Genomic DNA, 24,625 nt, shown 5'->3' with positions numbered 1-24,625 from the left:
GAATATCTTTCATAAAGTGATGGTTTAATTGTTTGATTAAAATCAAAATTTGATTGCGATGATATTTCCTGAAGTTTTTCTATTTCATCATTTCGAATTATTTTCGAGATTTCATTCTGATTAACTCCTTCTTTAATTAACTTCTTATGAAGTTCCCAATTATTCTTTGATAGTTCGTCATAATTATTAATGATTTTTTTAGAAAAATGATAGTATCTTGAATTTTCAATTTCTTTATATGATATATAATGTGCAAACAATGGATAATTTATAGTTTTAATCATTTTTGGCTCGATTAAATTGTTTTCAATCATATCTTCAATAATATAATATGATCTTTGTGTATTTTTGCTCTGAAGAAAATGTAAGAACACATCAATAATCTTGGAATTGATATTTTTATTTTCCTCAAATTTTTCTATTTCGTTTAATAAACTTAAATATATACCAGAAGAATTCATTCTTGAAACAAATAATGAATACACTATTTGGCTAATAATTATATTAAAAGACAATGGATAAATATCGTCGAATTTATTAATTATTAAATTTGATGATTGAATAATATTATCTTTATTTAAACCATGAAATATTTGACTAATTGATAAAAGAGTCTCCCATTCTATTTTTGAATTTTGGTTTTCCATCCAAAAAGTGAATCACTTTTTAAGGTTGCACTCCAGTAAATTGAATGAAAAACGATTAAACAAATGATTTGTAAACGGTCACCGCCGAAAAAATATTGTTAATAAATCAATACACATTTATAATTTTAATTTGTTCACCCAAAAAATATTTATAACTTTTAATGCTCGTTGTTAAATACTAAATTATTTTAATTTTAATTTTTTTATGATAGATAATCAATTTCACTTAAAATTAAAAAATTGTATAATTTTTGAATTTAAACAAAACCTTAAATTTTATTATAGATTTATTCTGAATTATATAAAATTTTGCTATGCAACAATGCTCTAAGCACATCATAAATAAATTACATTGCCAAAAATTTTTGTTTAGGTCTTCATAATCGAAAAATATGAGAACAAATTTTTTATCTGAATCTCAGGGGGTTGGTAATCTGAATAAAAATTTTCATTTTATATATATATATTTAAAAAATAATATTGCCCATTTTTCTTTTTGGTTCAAAGATATTATTTGTTTGAAAAGTGTATTTTTATATCTAACTTAAAATCTCTTATAACTTCAAAACAAAAATAATGTATAATTAGGAATATCAAAATGAAATCTGGAGGTAAAAATGATATCATTTATTTACGCAAAAGTATTAATTGAAGAGAAATGATATCTTCAATTAAATTTATAAAAATAAAATTATTTTAGAAGAATTAAGAAAAAAATATATAAATGTTTTATTAAAAAATGTATAATTATTTTCTATACATGTACAAGTAGTAGTTTTAAATGTGATACAAATATTTTTATTTTTGGAAACTTTTGATTCAAAATTGTAAAACTAAAACAAAGAAAATATTTTTTTATCACTTAAGTTTTTTATTTTAGTTGAATTATTTTATAGTTGTAAAAGATATGTTTAAATGACAAAAACAACTTACAATTTGTTACATCTTGACACATTTTGGAGATGATTTAAATCTGGTTAGTTAAATCACCTTTAAAGATACAATCGGAAATTCAAGTTGATTTAGATATTGAAAGCAATGCATAGAATATAATAATTGAATTGATTTAAAATAATTAAAATTCAATAAGTAAAAGTTTTCTGTTATTAAATAAAACTTAAAAGTGCTTTACTTTAAAATTCATCACAAAATTTCACACCTATACAATATTCATTTTTTGATGAGAGGAGCTCATGTTTTAACAGATGTAGCAATGGGGTTTGTAGCTGATTCACAAACAAATTATACGGAACAAGAACTATCAGAACTTAGGTCTGCCTTTCTTCAAATGATAACGAAAAGAATTACACGTGATCATGCTAAGAAAGTTATTTTATCAATATGTAGATCAGAAGATCCATTCACAAGAATTTCAGATATATTAGACACAGAATTTCAACCACCTTTACCAAAGCCAGATGAACAAGAACAAAATATGGTTAGAAAGAAAACACGAACATGGAATTTTAATGAAGATAATAGACTTTATATGGGGGTTTGTTTATATGGATCTGATAATTGGAATGAAGTTGCGCCTTTTGTAGGGAATGGCAGACTTAGATCACAATGCTCTCAGCGATGGTTACGTGTTCTTGACCCGAAAATATCGAAATTAGCATGGACAATCGAAGAAGACTCAATATTGTTACAATATGTTAAAATATTCGGCGAGAAAAACTGGATGAAAGTCGCAAATCAAATGGGAACAAGAAGTGACGTTCAATGCAGATATAGGTATCAACAACTTCAAAAGGAATTATCAAGTTGTACAAATGGTAACCAATGGATAATCGGCAAAGAACAAAGATTAGAATCAAATCAAAATAATACTTCGATGACACCTCAACAGGAAAATGTGGGGCAACAAGAGGTGGCTATTCATCTAACTGAACAAACGCCATCACTGTCAAATTCTTTTGGATTCTTCCAACCAAATTCATTATTTGATGCAACTATATGGTAGTTGATATAAATATTAAGTGTAGAAAAATACAAGTAAAATCACTATTGATAAATTCTTGTGAATTGTTTGATAAAGAAGAATTTTTGAAGTAATATAATTATCATGTTCATTTGATAATTCGGTTTCAAACAAATGAAAATTCATTTGTCCGATTTCTTTAATGAATACAAAGCACTTGTTTCGATGATGATTTGCTATAATGTTTTAAGGAAATTGGGTAACAATTTTAATTGTATATAAAACTTTAATAATATGATGTATAAATAGAAATATTATGAGAGAATTTGTTTCAATTAATTGGCTTTGGAAAGAATGAATTTGTTGTAATTCGATTGACATAATGTATATATAGTGATTAATTTTATTTCTATATTATAATATTAAACTTTTATAATGCTAACAAATATTTTCTTTTTCCACATCTTCTTGGACATGGTGAATTAGATCTGACATTTCATGTACAAAACTATTATATCAGTAAAAATGACTTATTGTTACTATATCTAAATATTGAAGTATGGAAACCTTTGCTCCTTCCAAAATCATCTTTTCCATAAGATTATTTATCCTTAAAATTTTAGGGAGCTAACTATTTGTACCAAGTTAGCAAAATTTCATGAAATACATGAAATGAAACCAAGCAAAAATCACTTTGTTAATTAACAAAAATCACAAGAAAATCAACATTTGATGCATTATCTCAATTTTATTCATTAATCGAACAGAAGACATGGAACTTATTCTTGTCAGGAATAAAAAAGATCTTCCTGAAGAAGGATATCAATGTGATATGGATGAAATTAATGACTTTGCCAAGAAAATCAGCCAAATTTTATATCGAAACATCAGCAAAGACAGGTGAGAACATTGTCGAGATGTTCCGTAAAGTTGTTGAACTTGACGGATTAAGTTATGAACCCGAAACGACTGAATTTGTCGAAGTAAATGATGTGAAAAATTACCAAGGTGAGAAAAAGCAATGCTGCTGAGTAAAAGAAAAAAGTAAACCGGTGAGCCAATTTTATTGTAATTTGTTTACAATTTTCTCGTTATTTTATTAATACAAAATTCCTTGTTAGAAATAGATCCATACATCAAATATCACATCGATCAAATCACAAATTCTAACAAATTTTCTGTGATGACCTGTTGTTTTATAAAACTGAGCGTTGCTATTACTTGTGCTACTTTTTGTATCAATTCTAGGTGATTCTGGATCATATGCTGAACCAGATTCCATTAATTGTAAACGGTATTTATTGAACTATATGCAGACGTATAGATTATCATATTACCATATTATTGTTATGAAGAAATCTTTTGAAAATTGTTGAGTTGGAACTATTCTTTCCATGAAAAAAATGAGGAGAGTTCAAAATACTCTGTACCTCGCTATCGGTTCCAATGCCTATCGTATGACATTTTTTTTTGGTACTGACAATTGTATTTTCTCACAAATATTTCTGACAGAGTTTTGAACCATTTTTTTATTGATGGAACTTTCGAAATCATTAGAATCAATTGTCTTTAATCTCAACGAAAAAAATTTCGATCAATCAGTTCAAGCAACAATTAATTTGTTTGTAGATAGGCTGCCATATACATTTAACTATCTTGTTTCTAGACTCATCTATTCAGCTTTTGTTTCTCATTAGATCCATTATTAATAATTGGATTTCAAGATCTTTATCAATTATTTTGAGCTATTATTGGGGTATCTTTATCCACCAGAATAATTACATTAATTTCATGAGTATTTTACTTGTTTTTGCTGTTGAATGATCAAGTAGCACATAATAAAATACGGTCACAAACGTGCGCAAGACGAAAGACACACCTATTGGCCTAAGAAAATACTGACTTTGAGCATGCTTTACTTCTTTCTGTACCAGTTGGTACCCACCAACCAAACTGTCGCCAAAAAAAAAGAAAATTTATGCTCTTTGAGTGATGTTAATGATATTTCTTAAATTTTTTTATGAATTAATAATTTTGTTAAAGAATAGAATTGAACAGGATGAATTAATTTTTTATTTTTCCTTAGTTAGTGGTGTTTTGCGCGAGAAATTTGAGAATTTAAGAATTTGAATTATGTTTATGCATTTATAATAATTGATGAAATCTCTAATGAGATTTACATTAGAAAACTCTTAAAGCTGTTTGCGAAATAAATCATTTCTAATTAAAGATTGAATATTATTTTGTAATTATTGTTTTACAGATATTGTTTTCAATAACTCGTATCTTAATAATATAGAAATTACTTCATATAATTGGGAAATAATAATAGTTTCTTATTTCGTTTGTTTCATTTGTATCAAAAAAAGTCAATCAAAGAATTGGAAATAAAACCGGAGATAATCATATTTATAGTGTTAAATGCTTCCGTGAGGATATGGTCAGAGAAATTTTATATTTTAAGTGTTCACACAAATTGTTACAACAATTGTTAATTTAGAAGTCATTTTTATCTTGATCCAATACTTTGAAACAGAAAAAGAGAACTCTTTATGATTAAACATTAGCCATAATATATTTTAAATATTTATTCAAGATAATTATTTTTCATATAACAATTCCTTAGTATTTATTTGTTTTCTGTTTCTGAGGTCAGACGCATTTCAATCGCCTCTGTTCCAAATAACAAAACAATCAAAACATATATTTTATTTAGTTTCGACAAAGCAAAATTTAAAAAATGTTATAAAAATATAATTCAATACTCTTTATTTCCAAAATTGTTACCAATCATCTCCTTTTGCACACAGTCTATAAGTAGCACTGTTTTAGAATTCAGTGCTGGATTGAAATGTAAATCGATAAGAAACCAACAGGTTTATGATAACGTCTGTGCTCACTTTGATAGCTGCGTGTTTAACAAATGCGTATCAAGTGAATATGGAGGAGCAGTTAAAGCTTCTGATTCAAACATAACAATCCATAATTGTATTTTCAAAAACTGTTCATCTCTCTACGGCGGATCTCTTTATAGCAAGTTTTCATAGCCTTTTCCTCTTGAGTACTCTTAATCACTGGGAGTTTTGCTGAAAGATTTGGAGCAATATTTTCAGGATCACTAAAAGAAACATCATACACTTCAAGTATTTCTTATACAAACTTAACTCATTGTGAAGCCAAAACTTACAGTATGTTTCGAGTTCACAATGCCAATAATGAAATTTGTTATGATCAAAAATACTTATGCTCCTAATTTGGTGCAACTTGGGACTGATCTGAAAAATTTGTCTTGGTATAATATCATCACTGTCAATTTTATAATAATACATCTGGCTCTGAAGGATCAGTAATTACTTTCTTTTAATGGATGAATAGACCACATGTTGAAGATTGCTTCTTTTCAGGTTCCAATGGCAAATCATCAAGTGATATCTCTGTTTATAGCTCAGATTGCTTCAAAAAAATCCAAAATTGTGTTTTTGATAAACTTCAGAATGAGTCCATCGGCGAACGATACGAAGGAAATACAGTTTCTATACACACAGTATAGAATATCCAATATCTTATGATATCAATATAATCCGAATGATATATACATCTCTTCTGATTAGCAATAATAATTTTGATATATATTTGAGATTATTACAAGAAATTGAAAAATGTGAAGAAAATAATAAAATCAACACAAAAATAATAAATTTATTTTCTCAATTTCTACTTAAAAGAAACACACAAGAATCATTTCATTTACTTAATTACATGATTAAGTATAATTTACTTGAATCAAAAATCATCCAAAATATACATAAACCATTTTTTGTTCATATTAATCAAGATAAATAAGATGAATATAAATATTTATTTGATCAATAAAATATTGCTTATGAAGAACTTTCGAAGAATAATTTTGCACTTCATCAGCAATTAATTGAAGAAGGAGTTAATCCAAAAGAAATTGCTAAAATAATTCGAAATGATGAAATAGAAAAACTTCAAGAAATATCATCACAAACAAATTTTGATTTTAACCAAATAATTGAACCATCACTTTATGAAAGATGTGATTTTGTTAATCAAGAAAATGTTACATTAATTGATTCTGCAGCATTTTTTTCTGCAATAAAATGTTTTAAATATTTACTTATGAATGGTGCAAATATTAATAACACAGGTAAATATGCAATTGCTGGTGGAAATGAAGAAATTATTCATTTATGCGAACAAAATCATTCATCATTTGAAGATGCATATGAACATCAATTACGTTTCATCAAAATGAGATCTTTAAATATTTTTATGAAAATAAAATTGAAGATATTAATCAATTAAAAAAATTAGGAGAAAAATGCAATTCATATTTTAATTATGAAATTTTTACATATTTAGAAAAAGAAGGAATGAAAATTAATGAAAATATCATTAATGAGGCAGTAAAAATTGGAAATATTTTTCTTGTAAAATATTTCCTTAAAAATAATCAACTTCCAGAAGATATTTTAGTTTTTGCTTCATTTTCAGGAAATATTGAACTTGTTACATACATTTTAAAGCAAAAAGGAATTGATATTAATGCTAAAAATATTTATATGTTTTATTTAAAATTTATTTCAATAATTTCTAATTTCAATAAGAGATATTTTTTTTTCTTTAACTTTTATTCTTAATTACGATTATTAATCACCCATTCAAGTCTTTTTATCCATGCTTCAAACATCATTTGAAGCTCTTCAAAAGTGACACCTTCGAACATGCATATAATTTCATTTTGAATCTTCTTCTGAATTTATCTTCACACTCTTTAGGTTTTCCTTTGTCATTCCAAAGAACCAAAAATCGCATAGGCTTAGATGGGTGAGGAATTCTATTAAGTTTTTCTTCTTTCAGTTTTTGAGTAACAATTTGACCCATTATGAATGGGGAAGTTTCCATATGTACACTTATGTTTTTCAAATGTGGTTGCTTCTTGCGGCAAAAAAATAATACATTTAGATAATTTTTGATCTGCATCTAATTCAAATTGTGATAGATAATTAATTTTTTAGATGTGTAAACTTTTTAGAAAATGAATTTATGAGCAAATCATTTCTAGAATTTTTAGATTTGAGAATTTAATAATTTAACGATTTCTGTATTACCATATCTCGATGCCCACATAAGTGCTGTTTTAAATAATTTAAATAATTTCCAAATATTAATTTGAGATAGAAAATTATTAAAATAAATATTAAATAAAACAAATAAATATTTTTAGCATTAATATCAATTCCTTCTTGTTCAAGAAGTAATTTAACCACTTCTATATCATTATTACATGATGCATTCATAAGTGCTGTTTGAAATATTTTAAATAATTTCCAAATATTATTTTGAATTATAAAATTATTAAAATAAATTTTAAATAAAACAAATAAATATCTTTAGCATTAATATCAATTCCCTTTTGTTCAAGAAGTAATTTAACTATTTCTGTATGACCGTTCCAAGATGCTTTCATAAGTGCAGTCCAAAATAATTTAAATAATTTCCAAATATTATTTTGAAATATCAAATTATTAAAATAAATATCGTATAAAATAAATATATGTCTGAAACGTTAACATTAATTCTTTCTTGTTGAAGAAGTAAATTGATTATTTCGGTATAACTTTTTTTGAATGCTATATATAGAGGTGCCTCGAATAATTCGAATAATTTCCAAATATTATTTTGGAATATGAAACTATTGAAACAAATATGAAATAAAACAAATAAATACCTCTAACATTAATGTCAATATCTTTTTGCTCAAGAAGTAACTTAAATGTTTCAAAATTTTCATTTGAAATTGAATAAGTAAGTGCTGTATTAAATAATTTAAATAATTTCCAAATACTATTTTGGAATTTCATATATTATAAATAATATTATAAATAATGAATAAATATCTTTAGCATTAATGTTAATTCCTTTTTGTTCAAGAAGTAACTTAACCATTTCAAAATGTTTACTTGAAACTGCTAAAATAAGTGGTGTTTTAAATAACTTAATTAAATTCCAAATATTGTTTTTAAATTGTAAATTGTTGAAATATATATTAAATAAAATAAATAAACATCTTTAACATTAATATCAATTTTTTCTTGTTCAAGAAGTAATTTAACCATTTCGATGTGATTTTTTTCAGTTTCAAAATATAATATTGATTTAAATATTGAAAATAATTACCGAATATATATTTAAAATATCAATTTATTGTAGCCAACATAAAATAAACATAAACAATGTTTTTATAATTAATGTTTTCTTCTTTTATAAGAAGTATTTTAAATATTTCAGTTTGATCATTTCGAGATGCCAATAAAAGTGCGGTATCAAATATAACAATTAAATTCCAAATATCTTTTTTAAACCCAAAAATTATAATATCAATTTTGTATAATACATACGAATATCTTTTAGTTTAAAGTTAATTCCTTCTTGTTCTATAAGAAATTGAACAATTTCTATATAACCTTTTATAGTTGCTATCATTAAAGATGTTCTAAATAATTTAATAAAATTCCAAATATTATTCTAAAATATCAAAACATTAAAACATATTTTAATACAAACAAATTAATATTTTTAGCATTAATATCAATTCCTTCTTGTTTAATAAGATATTGAACAAGTTCAATATTTCCTGATTCTACTGCGAAAACTAAAATGTTTTTCGGAATTTGATTATGATCAAGAAAATATTCGACAAGATATAAATTACCTGTTTTCGCTGATACATTAATTATATATTCATCGAATTTGATTTCTTCTTCTAAAAATGAAAGAATTTCATAATTACCAATGTTAATACATTGATAAATTTGTTCTTGGAATTTAATATCAGTTAATGTTTGTGTGTTACTAATATAATATCCAAAGTTTTTAAATGGAATTTTGTTTGTAATTACATATGTTAATAAATGTTGTTGATTGTTTTGATCTAGTTTTTCGATTTTGTTTTCATAAATATATTTAAAGATATCATTTCGATGAAATTTAATTGCTATTTCATAAACATCGTTAAATGTCGAATGATTTTGTTCACATAAATATATAATTTCAAGATTTCCACCTGCGATTGCATATTTACCTGTGTTTTCAACTTTTGCATTATTCATTAATAAAAATTTAAAACATTGAATTGCTCCAAAAAATGCTGCAAAATCAATTAATGTAACATTTTCTTTGTTAATAAATGAATATCTTTCATAAAGTGATGGTTTAATAGTTTGATTATAATCAAAATCTTCTTGTGTTGATAATTCTTGAAGTTTCTCTATATCATCATTTCGAATGATTTTTGATATTTCGTTCGGATTAACTCCTTCTTTAACTAATTGCTTATGAAGTTCCCAATCATTCTTTGATAATTTTTCATAATTATTTGTAAATTCTTCATTTAATGAATTAGAATCGTTTTTCTTGTTTTCTTCTTCAGTTTTATAATGTGCAAAATAATTGGTATTAAAGTTTTTGGTAATATTTATATTAATTAATTCGTTTTCAATCATTTTTTCAATGATATAATATGTCTCTTGTGTATTAAATTCTGATATATAATTAGTAAAAATTTCAATAATTTTTGGATTGTTGTGAAGAATTGCTTCTTCTTGTGTTTGAATTTCTTGCAAAAAATTGAAATATGTTTGAATTGATTCTCTTTGAGATGAAAATGCTGAATATACTAAAACAATTATACAATAATTAAATGTGAAAGGAATATCTTTATCATATAAATTCATTGTTTTTGCAACAGAAATTTCAAAGTTTTTTTCTGTAAGATTAAATATAACCTGTTCTAAAGAAATCAACTTTTGCATATATATAGATTGGCTTTTAATTGATGTATTATTTGCTTCATTTTCTGATTCAAGTGTTTGTGTGCCTTCAGTCATCGAAATGTAACTTTTTTGATTTCAAATGAACGATATGTATCGTCATCCTGAAAGATCTTTTTTGAGCAGTTTACTTTTTTCATATTCTGATTTTGGTTTTATTTTTCTTCAAAATAAAATCAAATCCAAAGATATCAACAAAATTCCAGAGAACAAATTTAGTTGTAAAAGATAAAAACAGACAAATGTGTAAAATCTCTCAAGATAAAAATTCATCAAATTTCACAAAAACATCTGGAATAATGACAAGCAAAGCTAATTTAATTCTCACCGTAGTAGCTATTGGAACACTACTTATAGCTTTAATTATTTTTAGTAGGTTTGTTATAATGTATTGTCGAAGACTAAAAATTGAGAACGAAAGAGATAAAAACGTAAAGTCAGATAAGTACTCAAGAGTTTGGTCGCATATGAGATTATTTCTGTAATAATAAAAATCATTTATCATGAAGTTAGTTAAGTGGTTTAAATCTAAAAGGTAAAAATCAACTTGGCTCAATAATTTCCAGATCCGATATTTTGTTTGTTACTAACTTAGTAAGAATTCTTTTATTATTGCATTTAACTTATTTTCCATCATATCCAACAATCGAAAGAATTGGCGCTTGTTTTACTTATCTATAGATAAAGAAAACATTTGTTTTATTGTATACTCCGCGTTGGTTACGATTTTATCAAGTTGATAAAAAGGAAAAATTTCCGTTGTCACAATGAATACTGCAAGTAGTTTAGCGCTTATGAATGGAGCACAGATATTCGGTGCTTTTTCAAACGTGTTGTCACAGAAAAATGTTTTGTTTATTTGTTATCTTTTTTATACGTTTTGAATGTATGGAATTGTGGTCTTTTTCGCGAATAAAAATTTCGTTTTCGCTGTTACATAATTGCTGTGATATGTGATGGCGGGGCAGGAACTTTCAATCTTATACTTCAGTCTAATACTTACCCTAAAGATGTGCGTGGTTATATCTTGGGATTGTTGAGAGTTCCAACTTCTGCATGTGTTTCGATAATTTTGATGTTATTAAAAGATGCTGACGTGATAGTAATATTTAAGGTTGCAAATGTGTTCATTTCGTTGGTTACTTTACTGACATTGATTTTGTAGTTGATGAAAAGAAAAGAAGCAAAGAAACAAAAAAGCATTAGCAACTAATAAAAATTTAATCTTTTTAGTTTTACTTGAACAATTTATATATATTTTCCTACTGTGAATTCATTATTGCTTATAATAAACTCTTTATACAGAAATGAATAATGAAATCACATTAAAACTTTAAAAATTATTTCACTTTTATAATTCCATAATATTTCCAAAATCAGAAAACAACAAAATTTGTTCAATGCATTATTCAAATTTTTTTTTACAGATTCAAATAACAAAAATTTTTACTTATAGATCATCTATCGTTCGTCTATCGGTTTCTATCGTCATCTATCAATATATAAACTAAAAGGTGTACTCAATAGATTTCCATTAAACTTTAAGAGTAAATAATACAATGAGTAATTTTTAATTTTTTGTTGTTATGAATTTTTCATCATTTTTTTCACAAAAATTACATCAAATTATATGATGATCATACAATTAAATTTGATATAAAATATTCTATTTATCAAATTTTGATTCATATAATAATATTGATCAAATTTAATGCGTTAATAATAATATATGAAATAAATTTTTCATATTTTTAGTAATCGATGAGTTAATTAAACCTTTTTCAATCAACTTTCCGATAAGATAACCAGATTCTTGTGAGTTATTTTTCCAAAGGAATTGAGAAAAAATGTCAATTATTTTAACTTGATTTTTATTTACATCTCGTTCAATTAAATTCAAAAATTCAATAATTTTATTAATATTTTTCAGGCTTGTTACAAACAAAGTGTAAATGAAACGGCAGATGATTAAGTTGAATGAATACGTTCGTGAATTATCATAAAATTCTCGTAATGAAGAAACAGATGTATCAAGTTTGTTTGTATTTATGTTATAAATTATTTCTGTAAGTGCAATTAAGTCTGGAAAGGAATTTATCTTTGATGTGCTCATTCCAATGCAATTAATCTATAATATCAAGAAAGTAGGATGATCGCTATATACGATTATAATCCGATTATAAGTTATTGATATCATTTTACATGTTCAAGCGGTTCGAAGTCAAATTTGAATGAGTGGACGTATAAAAACCACTCAATCAGCTCGTATCGTTCTCAAAGACAATTTTAGAATAAAGCTTGCTCAAGAAACGGTTGTATTGAATCATAATCAGAAAAATAGAGAAATCAACATCATTACATAGAATGTCAGATAAATTGAAAAATGTAATATATTTGAAATTTGAAAGCACGTGAGTAAAATGAGATAAAAGGGATCGATAAATGCATCTCAAGTCAGTATTTCAAAGATAATTTGCAAATTGCATTTGTATAGATATTTATTCAATAAAATTGAACATTTTGTCAAAATAGGAAAATAAAAATAAATAAATAAATAAAATCATCAGATAAATTCAATGATCATAAATCGTTCTGTTCAGAAAAAAATATATAGTTTGTGCCAAGATATCTCTAGAATGGACTCATACAGAAACTATTTTATTAATTATAAATTATTAATCAGGTTAAATAAGTATATCATTAAGGCATTACGAAAATTATCATATCATTCATTTTTTCAATAAATTCATAAATTCAAGAAAATCAATATTTCATATAATTATTCGGAATAAATAACAAATCACGATTCTATGATAAATGATGTAAATAACGTATCTTTTCGATAAAGGGTAAAATTTTGATAATATTTACCATCATTCAAATTTGCTGCTATCGTTCAGCATAAACCATGCAAAAGTCGATTTTTGTCACTTTTTGGAATGAAAGAATAGATTTATCTCGTGCTAATTATGATATTATACTTAGATTTATATTAATCATAGATGCAACCATGTATATATATTATATTCATGATATCAAGATCGTAGGATGATCATTATATACGATGGGTGGAAATCCCAAGTCGAGTTTAATATATTGTATTAATATTCTTAACAAGTAACCCCAAAGTACAATCGTACTTGAATTAATTTTTATATTTCCAAATGATGCAAAATAATAAAAGATAATTAATAATTTCCATATGAAATTTTATATAAAATCTATTCAAAAAAAAATTTAGTATAATTATGATTTTATAATTTTATGATAGTTTATAAGACTTATTTGATATTTTTTCAATTTTAAATCACTAAATTAAATGATATTGTTATTTTGAATAACAATAATTTCAAAATTTAACAAAATCCAAAATATAATGAAGAAGAATTTAAAAATTAATATAGATATAAAAGCAAAACTAATAAATCCTAGGTGATAAATTTATAGTTTTTTCTCAACAAACCAAGGATCATTTAATTTAACTGCCATCATCATCATGTGATACCAATGGTAGATTAAATAAAGCATAGAAACTCAAGACACTTTTCGGATATGAATAACGTATTTTTTGGAATAGGGGGTAAAAATTTGATAATATTTACCATCATTCAAATTTGCTCCTATCGGTACTTATCGTTGCCTCTGTCGTTCAACATAAACCATGCAAAAGTCGATTTTGTCACTTTATAAGATAAAAAAAATGAGTTTATCTTGTGCTAATCATGATATTATTCTTAGATTTAAATTAATCAGAGATGCAACTATGTGTATTATATATCCATCATATCAAGATCGTAGGATGATAGCTATATTCGTTCGTACAAAATCGCAAGTCGAGTTTAATATGTGTTAAAACAGAAGGAAATTTAAACGGTTTCAGCGGTTTTGGTCCTTCCTTTTCATGTCGAAGCCATTGCCAGAAACACTCCGCAAGATCCAAGAACGCAAGGAAAAAGAATCCGCTGAATACATTAAGAAGCGCGATGTTCTTGCTCAAGAAGCTCAAGCTCGTGCTGAACGTATATTAGAACGTTCCAAGAAATATGCACAAGAACTCGTTGCTAACGAAAAGGCCATCATTGAAGCTAAGAATAAGGCCGCTGCAGAGGGTGCTTTCTATGTTCCAGCTGAAGCTAAGGTTGCTCTTGTTATCCGTATCCGTGGTCTTAATGGAATTGACCCAAGAACACGCAAGATCCTCCAACTCTTCCGCCTTCGCCAAAGACTCAACGCTGTTTTCATCCGCATTAACAAGGCAACCCTCGAGATGCTTAAGCGCGTAGAATCATATGTTGCATATGGATATCCATCACCTGAAGTAGTTCGCCAACTCATCTTCAAACGTGGCTTTGCTGCTGTCAATGGTCAACGTCTCCCACTCACATCTAATGATATCGTATACGCAACATTAGGAAAGTTCGGAATTGAATCAGTTGAAGATGTTGCCCACGAAATCTACACATGTGGTCCAAACTTCACCGTTGCTAACAGGTTCCTCTGGCCATTCCAACTTAACACACCAAAGGGCGGATTCCGTCAACCACGTCGCCACTACGTTGAGGGCGGAGACTATGGCAATCGCGAAAACCTCATCGATCAACTTGTTCTCAGAATGATCTAAACAAGTTTTTTGATCAATTTTATTTTTTTCAACTTCATTACTAACTGTCATCGCTAGTACCAAATACATTAGCCAAAAGCACCCTTTTTATGAGTTATATTTGGTCATCAGAATTTTTTCTGAATCATCAATATTACTTGTTCTTGATTTGTAACATATTTTTAGAAAAAAATCTTACATATGTAAAACTACGTTTGGTGCTTACATCGCTTTTTTTCTTATAAATTTCTAAATTAGTTACAAAATTATTGATAAATTAGAATGAGAAAAGTATCTAACAGTTGAAACGGTTCGGCATATTAAAATGTTGCATGTTTGAAAACTTGTTTCATTAAGATGATATTGAAAATATCCAAAGAAATCGATTTAAAAAATTCTTACTATGAGAAACGCTCGGTTGATTTGTAATATAAGAATTTTTACTCACATTTTTTGATCAAATAATTTTTGACATTATTTTTAGTAAATGATTCTCATGAACATGTGTAAGTTTTTGAGTTAAGAACAAGTGAAATGACCATGCCGTATATACCTAAAACTTCACCAAAGATGAGAACAAGCGTCATTCCAACGAATAGTCCTGGCTGTTTGGCGAAGGAGATTATTCCTATTTGCCCAGAAATTCCAATTGTGAGACCAGCTGCAAGCCCAGTGAATCCAACGCAAATTCCACCACTAAAATGTGCAAAAGCTTTGGCAATGTGGTAGCCTGTACTTACAATGCTATCAAGGACAACAATAGCAAAAACAAGCCCATAAATACCAATGATACCGGCCATAATGGGCGCAATCAATCCACGAACAATGACTGATTTGTTGATAAGTGATGCGCTGGCAAGACCAATCCCACATTTTGCAGTACCAATTGCACTCCCAGCACAAGCCAAAACAACGCCAATACAAATTCCTGCAAATCCAAAGAATGGTGTCCACGCAGGGCAAAAAGGATCATCAAGTGGAATAGAACTCATTTCCTGAATACAATCGTCAAGCCAAATATTGATTCAAAAAGTGAATGTGCAATGTCTTTGAAATCAACTAAAAAATTCTTCTTAAATAATAAATTTATGCATTAATAAATAAACATTTATCTATGATTTTAAGTGATGTGCATAAAAATGTAGGGGAAATATCTTGGAAATAATTTTTAACTTCGAAGTTACAATTATTGGAATGAAATTTAAACAATTTAACAGAAAAAGAATCTTCATAGAAGATTTTACCAATTCGTGCTTTATCAAATCAAAGTCAAGTAGAGCAATTTTGCCTTAGTTTTGATCTTCTGGCTCGTCCAACTTTAACGAAGCAACACGTGGCTTTCCAACTGGATTTTCCCATTTGCATTGTGATATTGATGATTCTGTTGATGTTTTCGTGAAATTATTTTTGGAGTGAGTAATTAATAAAACGTCGTGGTAATCAACATCTGCAAGTTGATCAGCTGGAACACTAAGTCTGGCTTCAGAATCTGTAAGTGGTACAAATCCATGTCTCACAAAATTTCCTTGTTTGTGGAAGAGTCCTCCATCAACAGCATTGATTCCTAAAAGTTTTGCAAAAGGGAACTTATAGACTTTCATAATATTATCAGTGACCCACGTTACTCCAATGATCTTTATCATTCCAGGAAAAGCAGAAGTAATTTTCAAAGCATTCCAAAGTTTATGTTCAAATCTACGATTGAGATTGTTTTTCCTTGCAAAATAGCTTTCTCGAAGTTCACTGAGGGATGTTTCTTGGGAATTCCATGAAGTTTCAGGCACAAAATGTAAAGTTACTGGGTTAATGCATTGTTCATGATAAAGAGCGTTAATTTCTGAATTCTCCAAGATTTGCTGAAGCGCAATTAAGTCACTTGCTAATTCCTCTTGTTCTCTAGTATTGACTTTCTTGTTGCTCTCCATGATTATAAAAATGCTAACGTCTTTCGGCGGGCTATTTGTTTGAAACAACCGTAAAAGTGTCGTCGATTTTGCTATAAATTTATAGGCATCCCTTCACAATATCCATTAAACGTTTCAGATACCTTTCTAACACACCTAAAGAATTCCATGTAGAGGTTGAGATCATGTTTTTAATTGTTTCCTTAAGGATCGGTGAAAAAACTTTTTTTGTTTGAGAGAAAACATTTTGTTTTGTATTTCTTATTTGCCTCAAAAGGACTCAACGATTTTGATATAAAATAAAACTTTCGTGATCTTCGAAAACTTTCTGTTTTAGAAGTTTTTGACTATTTTCCATTGGTACAGTCAATTCCGGACTTCCACATTGAAAAAAAAAGAGGATTGAACTCAATTATCCCCATCCTCCTAACAATTGAAAATTGAAAATTTACCTGATTAATTCAATTGATTGATTTACTATTATCTAATGTATCAAGAATCAACTAAAGTGCGTTGGACTGCAGAAGAAGATCGTCTGTTACGTGAAAGTGTAAATAAACATGGTGAAACTAATTGGAGATTAGTAGCTGAAGAACTTCCAAATAGAACGGGAAAGCAATGTAGAGAAAGATGGGTAAATCAAATAAGACCCAATATAAACAAGAGTAATTGGTGCTATCATGAAGATCTGATTCTTCTTAAGATGTCAATGATATATGGACATAAATGGTCATATATTGCAAAAAATTTGGTGGGAAGATCAGTCAACTCTGTAAAAAATAGATGGATGTGGATAAGGAGACATTTTGGTTACCATAGAACTTTATGTAATGCAATACAATTTACTGATTGTTTGTTGCATGCAAACTTTATTCCTATAAATATTTTTCTTCCAGTTATACATGGGATTGAGGAAGAATATAATTATCCATTAGAAGCAACCCAAAGTAACTTCTATCAAATGCCAACAAAAGTAATTTTTCCACAATTAGCAGACGAAAATTAATAAAACTGAGATATTATAAATATTTAACTTTTTACTTATTTAACTCAGTAATATATGAAAAAAGTTTCTACTTTTAATAATGATTTATTTATATGATCGATAATAGTATTCACATGAAAATAATTTAATAAACATTACATATAAAAAATCTTTTGTTAAAATGACAAAATAATTTCTCAGCTGGAACATTAAAAATGAATTCTTAATGTTTAAGTTTTGCATAACTTAAAAATTTGATAAAATGTAGTTAAAATTTATTGGTGAAATTCAAAGTTATTACCCGAAACGAATACAAATTCAAAAATTATTTAATTACATTTTATTCATTTAATCGACTTCTTCAACGCGTGGTCCTGATGAATGTCCACTATTTGCTGATGCACCATTTCCTCCTTGCATGTTCGCGCCTGGCATTCCGCCTTGTGCGCCGCCTGCTGCATGTTGGTAAGCAGCTTGCATAAGTGGCATTAACTTGCCTTCGAGTTCCTTCTGCTTAGCTTCGAATGTCGCGACGTCTGCGTCTTGGTTAGCGTCGATCCATGCGAGCGTGTCATTGATTTCTCTGTTGATTGTGTCCTTATCTGATTGTGATAATGCGTTCGCGAACTGCTCTTGATTTAATGAGTTGCGTACGCCGAAGCAGTATCCTTCGAGTGCGTTCTTCGCTTCGACTTTCTTACGTATTTCTTCATCTTGTGCTTTGTACTTCTCTGCGTATGCAACCATTTTATCAATATCTGCTTGTGAAAGACGTCCTTTCTCATTCTTAATCGTGATCTTCTTCACGTTACCTGTCGACTTATCTTGTGCAGAAACGTTCATAATACCATCTGCGTTAACATCGAATGTAACTTCAATTTGTGGTACGCCGCGTGGTGCTGGCGGAATACCTGTTAAATCAAATGTGCCAAGTAAGTTGTTGTCGCATGTTCGCGAACGTTCTCCTTCATAAACTTTGATTGTAACTGCGGGCTGATTATCTGAGAATGTCGTGAAGACATTTGACTTCTTCGCTGGAATTGTCGTGTTACGTGGAATGAGCACTGTCATCATTCCGCCAGCTGTTTCGATACCTAATGAAAGTGGTGCAACATCTAACAACAAAATATCTTTCACTGTATCTGATGTGTCGCCTTTGATAATTGCTGCTTGCACTGCTGCTCCATATGCAACTGCTTCATCCGGATCAACGCCACGGCATGGCTGCTTGCCATTGAAGAAGTCTTGCAACAATTGTTGAACACGTGGAATACGTGACGAACCTCCGACTAAAACTATATCGGTGACGTCTGACTTGGACATGTTCGCATCCCTTAATACTTGTGCAACTGGTGTCATCGTCGATCTGAATAATTCATCATTTAAATTCTCGAACATTGCACGTGAAATGTTATCCATAAAGTCGTGGCCTTCATATAATGAATCACAAACAATTGATGCGGATGTGGCTGTGGATAATGTTCGCTTAGCTCGTTCGCATGCTGTTCGTAATGTACGTAATGCACGTGGCGATTGTCTTAAATCACATTTGAACTTCTTTTGGAAACGATCTGCAAAGTAATTAACCATACGATTATCAAAGTCTTCGCCGCCAAGATGTGTATCACCTGCTGTGGCACGAACTTCGAACATGCCACCATCGATATCAAGTAATGAAACATCAAATGTACCACCACCAAGATCAAATATTAAAACATGACGCTCTTTATCGGATTTCTCGTTAAGACCAAATGCAATTGCGGCGGCTGTTGGCTCATTAATAATACGTAATACATTTAATCCTGCAATAACACCTGCATCTTTTGTGGCTTGACGTTGACCATCGTTGAAATAGGCTGGAACCGTAACAACAGCATCAGTAACTTTGTTTGAAAGTTGGCTTTCGGCGATTTCTTTCATTTTGCCTAAAACCATTGCTGAGATTTCTTCCGGATAAAATTGTTTTGTTTCACCTTTCCATTGGACTTGAATCCTTGGACGATCTGCTTCACCACGAACAACTTTGAATGGCCAATGTTGTATATCTTTTTGAACAACTGGATCACTAAATTTACGTCCAATCATACGCTTGGCATCAAATACTGTGTTTGTTGGATTCATAGCTGCTTGGTTCTTTGCAGCATCACCAACAAGTCTTTCGTCTTCTGTAAATGCAACATAAGATGGTGTTGTACGATTACCCATATCATTTGCAATAATATCAACACGATTGTGTCTGAAAACACCAACGCAACTGTATGTTGTACCTAAATCAATACCTATAGCTGACATAATAAAAAAATGATCTTATGAAGGCATTTTTTGGTTGAACATTTACTAATTCAATTTAAATATCCGACCATTTAAAGCATTGAAATATTAACGGTTTCCCAGGTGCCGATCCAATCAAAGTATTTTTATCGTGTTTACGGTCAGTGAACATAAGAAAAGTAGAAATATTACATTGAAATTTTTGTGTTTGTATCCGTTAAAATTATTTTTTTGAGTGTTTGAACGATAAAATGTAAAATACAACCGAATTGTTTCAAATTTATGGAGAAATAATCTTTTAAAAATTTTTTCGAAATACAAGATATACTTTTTAATAATTTTGGTCAAAAAATTTAGTAGTATTTATTGTTGAAATTACTCGCTTAACAAAAAATTATTTTATAAATATTATCGATTTGATTTTGTCAAAAATTATTCTATTTTACAATTATATTAAATGCTTATGTGTTAAGTAACTATTTTTGCATCATAAATAAGAATAAATTCAAAATTTCATATATTATCAATTGATATTTTCAAACCAGAAAAATGTTTGTTATGATCAAAAACATATTTATTTGATTTCATACATATTTGTGTGTATCTTTACATAAGAATAACAAAGTATTTTCATATAAAATATTAATCTTTTATGCTTTTCGAGTGATAATGTTTCAGTGGCAGTTTGGCCGGACAAAAGTGTCTAAACCTCAGGCCATTTAATTTGAATACTTTCCGGTTTTGACAATTTGGCTTCACATTAAAAGATGCTTCTTTATTTCTTAGCATTTCTCTCACTATGTGAAGAGGAAAAGACAGAAAAAATGGGAACAGTTATCGGTATCGATCTTGGTACAACATATTCATGTGTTGCCATTTACCAAAATGGCAAAGTCGACATTATCGCCAACGAACAAGGTTCCAGAATTACACCCTCCGTTGTTTCTTTCAGTGACACCGAGAGGTTAGTTGGAGACGCCGCCAAACATCAAATGACAATTAATCCAACCAACACAATTTTCTCAATCAAACGTTTAATGGGTCTTCGTTATTCCGACAAACAAACGCAAGACGAAATTAAGCGTCTTCCATACAAAGTCATCAATCAAGATAATCGTCCATATGTCGAAGTTCAATACAAAGGTGAAACCAAACATTTCTCACCAGAAGAAATCTCCGCCATGATTCTTGGCAAGATGAAACAAATTGCCGAAGATTATCTTGGTCGTCAAGTTAAGAATGCTGTCATTACCGTTCCAGCATACTTTAATGATGCTCAACGTAAGGCCACCATTGATGCAGGCGCCATTGCCGGCCTCAATGTTGTCCGTATTCTTAACGAACCAACAGCCGCCTCATTAGCATATGGTCTTAATAAGAAAGGCAACATGAAGATTCTTGTTTTCGATCTCGGAGGTGGTACATTCGATGTATCTCTTCTTTCTGTTGATGATGGTCTCTTTGAAGTTTTAGCCACAAATGGTGATACACATCTTGGTGGTGAAGACTTTGATCAACGTGTCATCGAATACCTTAAGAACCAATACATTAAGAAGACAGGCAAAGATCCCTCAAAGAATCGTAAGGCTATTGCCAAACTTAAGCGCGAAGCAGAAAAGGCTAAGCACGCATTATCATCATTACACCAAGTCACCATCGAAATCGAAAACTTCAATGATGGCGATGACTTCGTCGAAACACTTACACGTGCCAGATTCGAAGAACTTAACAATGACTTATTCCGCAAGACAATGGCACCAGTCCAAAACGTCCTTAAGGATTCCGGATTATCAAAGAGCGAAATCGATGATATTGTCTTAATTGGTGGTTCAACACGTATTCCAAAGATCCAACAAATGGTTCGTGATTTCTTCGATGGAAAAGAGCCTTCTAAGAACATTAACCCAGATGAAGCAGTCGCTCATGGCGCAGCTGTCCAAGCAGCAGTCTTAAGTGATGATGAAGATCCAGGACAAGTCATCTTACTTAACGTTAACCCATTGACATTAGGTATCGAAACAGTCGGTGGTGTTATGACATCTTTGATCCCACGTAACTCTCGTGTACCAACATCCAAGTCTAAGATCTTCACTACATATCAAGATAACCAAGAACAAGTTAAGATTCAAGTGTTCGAAGGTGAACGTCCAATGACAAAGGATAACCACCTTTTGGGTTCATTCGATTTAATGGGTATCAAACCGGCACCACGCGGAGTACCCCAAATTGAGGTTACATTCGAAATTGATTCTAATGGTATGTTGTTCGTATCAGCTGAAGATAAGGCTACTAAGGCTAAGGAATCAATCACAATCAACGCTCAAGAAGCAAGACTTTCTGAGGCACAAAGAGAAGAGGCTATCAAGAAGGCCGAAGAAATGAAAGAAGAAGATGAGAAGATTAGACAAGCTGTCGAATCTAAGAACAAATTAGAGAACTTGTTGTTCGGATTCAAGACACAGATGAATGACGAGAAAATGTCCGGCCAAATCTCAGAAGAAAACAAGGAAAAGGTTAACGAAATCATCTCAGAAGGCATCAGCTGGTTAGATGAACACCCAAGAGAAGAGAAGGAAGTGTACGAAGATAAGTATAAGGAAATCCAAGACAAGATTACAGAAATTGTTGGAGTAGCTCCTCAAGGTGGCAGCACTGGCGATGATCAAGATGCCGGTGACGATGATTCAATGGAACACGACGATCTTTAAATAAAAGTCAGATTAAATTTATAAATTCAGTATTACATTTGCCACTGCCACATTTGTGTATACCATTCAATAAGCAGTTAGCACAAAAACGATACCAAAACAAATTCGAGCTGATGGTCATCAAAAAGCTCCTTCTGAACTGTTTATATCGAAAACGGTTTGTATTCAATTTTCAATGTTCGTAGTTAACGTTCGAAATTATTCTTCACAAAAATGAAAAAATTGGTTTTAATGGCCATGGGAATATTTTATATATAATTTTCCGCCTTTGTGCTTTGGTCATAAGATATAATATATAGCTAATCATAATGCTATTTGAGTTTAAACAGATTGTTGACAAATTGAAAGTTATAAATTTACCTCCTCTCCCCGCATGTAACTAAGAGCTCTTCAAGGCTCCTAAGATTTGATCCGAGAAGAAATCAAAATCTTCTGTATCAATGTCATAATTACTACTTTTATCTTGAAAAACTGGATTATCCCTGGAAACATTTGCTGGTACTTCAACACTTGTTCCTGTTTGTGTAGAAGCGTTATGAAGTATTTTGAATTGGCGAAGTCAAATTTGTCGTACTCGTTGATATATTCTAAACGGATGGATTAATCTATTCATTCTGTATAAATTGCCTTTGGAATCCAATTGATCCCATTCTATGCCTTCCGGGCCTTCATAAGTTATATATTGGGCTTGAATATGAAACTTTGATCTTCCTGTTTTAATTATTTTTTTTACAATACTGAAGGCTTAGAGAAGGGTTTTTGTCAATGTTTTGAGGAGAAAGTTCGACTGCAGACACAGAAACTCATCAGAAAATCCAAAAAAAAGTGAAACATTGCCACGTGGTAAAATTGAAAGCATTCAAAAATAATTCAAAAAGCTACGATTTTTGAAAGATTAAAAATATAAATTCAATAGTTTATATGAGTTCACTCAGTTCAATTTTTTTTCCCTTGGTTCAAGGTTCAAAAGACACAGAAAATTGTTAAAAAATCATCCAGAAAACATCCGTGAGTGAACTCCCAGGTGAAATTCACTCATATGCTTCAAATTTCAGATTCTTTCATTTTTATACAAAAAATGAATCAACGAGCAAAAAACGATACAACCATAGCAAAGTTGATAGAATTGTACATCGATTTGTCTAAAATTAATGTATTAATTCGAATATTTCACATATGGGAAAGAAAATGGTCGTCACATTATTAAAAAAATGTTCTCAAACAAGTTTCAGAAATCATATTGCTTGAAATTAACAACTAACATTTTTTAATATTCATTTATATTTTTTGAAATGAATAGAGCTTGATCACTGTCATTTCTTGCAGGTATTGTAATCTAAATTTCTATTCACGTCCATAAATTTCAAAATGGAGAGATTGTTAATTTGAAAAAAACCAGAACAAGATATTTTAAACGGTTTCCTTTGCACAAAAATGATCGTTAATAAAATAAACCATACAATGATCGGAGCACGTTAAGAAAACTGTAAGCTCATGTGACACTTTTACATAAACCCATATTATTCCAATTTTTCGTATCTATATAAAAGTAAGTTTCAAATATCTGGTTATCACTACCCGGAGATTCTGAAATTCTTTCACCATCTTTATCAACAAAATTAAAAGATATTTTCCTTGTGTGAAATTTCACATTTCAGAAATGTTTGGGTGCAAATATTTTTGTTTCAGTGCGTTTTAATCGTTTGGTGGAGGTTTTTTTCAAAAATATGTCC

At 29.3% G+C, this 24,625-nt stretch overlaps 6 protein-coding genes across 6 annotated transcripts; 3 read left to right on the top strand and 3 right to left on the bottom strand.

Annotated features, from left to right (window-relative positions):
- Positions 1-1,827: 1,827 nt before the first annotated feature.
- Positions 1,828-2,610, top strand: GO595_002924 (Myb-like DNA-binding domain containing protein; the record flags this gene model as incomplete). Its single annotated transcript, XM_067915887.1, has 1 exon — positions 1,828-2,610. The coding sequence occupies one exon, from the start codon at positions 1,828-1,830 to the stop codon at positions 2,608-2,610; it is 783 nt and encodes a 260-aa protein (XP_067776725.1).
- Positions 2,611-14,325: 11,715 nt separating this feature from the next.
- Positions 14,326-15,045, top strand: GO595_002923 (60S ribosomal protein L7-2; the record flags this gene model as incomplete). Its single annotated transcript, XM_067915886.1, has 1 exon — positions 14,326-15,045. One exon carries the CDS (start codon positions 14,326-14,328, stop codon positions 15,043-15,045), a length of 720 nt encoding a protein of 239 aa, XP_067776724.1.
- Positions 15,046-15,518: 473 nt separating this feature from the next.
- Positions 15,519-16,016, bottom strand: GO595_002922 (V-type proton ATPase 16 kDa proteolipid subunit 2; the record flags this gene model as incomplete). Its single annotated transcript, XM_067915885.1, has 1 exon — positions 15,519-16,016. The coding sequence occupies one exon, from the start codon at positions 16,014-16,016 to the stop codon at positions 15,519-15,521; it is 498 nt and encodes a 165-aa protein (XP_067776723.1).
- A 297-nt stretch (positions 16,017-16,313) lies between these two features.
- Positions 16,314-16,949, bottom strand: GO595_002921 (uncharacterized protein; the record flags this gene model as incomplete). The annotated part of the gene is made up of 1 exon (XM_067915884.1): positions 16,314-16,949. The coding sequence occupies one exon, from the start codon at positions 16,947-16,949 to the stop codon at positions 16,314-16,316; it is 636 nt and encodes a 211-aa protein (XP_067776722.1).
- A 1,312-nt stretch (positions 16,950-18,261) lies between these two features.
- On the bottom strand, positions 18,262-20,205 carry GO595_002920 (cytoplasmic heat shock protein 70; the record flags this gene model as incomplete). The annotated part of the gene is made up of 1 exon (XM_067915883.1): positions 18,262-20,205. The coding sequence occupies one exon, from the start codon at positions 20,203-20,205 to the stop codon at positions 18,262-18,264; it is 1,944 nt and encodes a 647-aa protein (XP_067776721.1).
- A 746-nt stretch (positions 20,206-20,951) lies between these two features.
- Positions 20,952-22,892, top strand: GO595_002919 (luminal-binding protein; the record flags this gene model as incomplete). The annotated part of the gene is made up of 1 exon (XM_067915882.1): positions 20,952-22,892. One exon carries the CDS (start codon positions 20,952-20,954, stop codon positions 22,890-22,892), a length of 1,941 nt encoding a protein of 646 aa, XP_067776720.1.
- Positions 22,893-24,625: the final 1,733 nt, after the last annotated feature.

This window comes from Histomonas meleagridis, assembly GCF_020186115.1.
Source record: "Histomonas meleagridis strain 2922-C6/04-10x chromosome Unknown contig_20, whole genome shotgun sequence".
Taxonomy (NCBI): domain Eukaryota; phylum Parabasalia; order Tritrichomonadida; family Dientamoebidae; genus Histomonas; species Histomonas meleagridis.
This window is presented reverse-complemented; position numbering and strand designations above follow the sequence as displayed.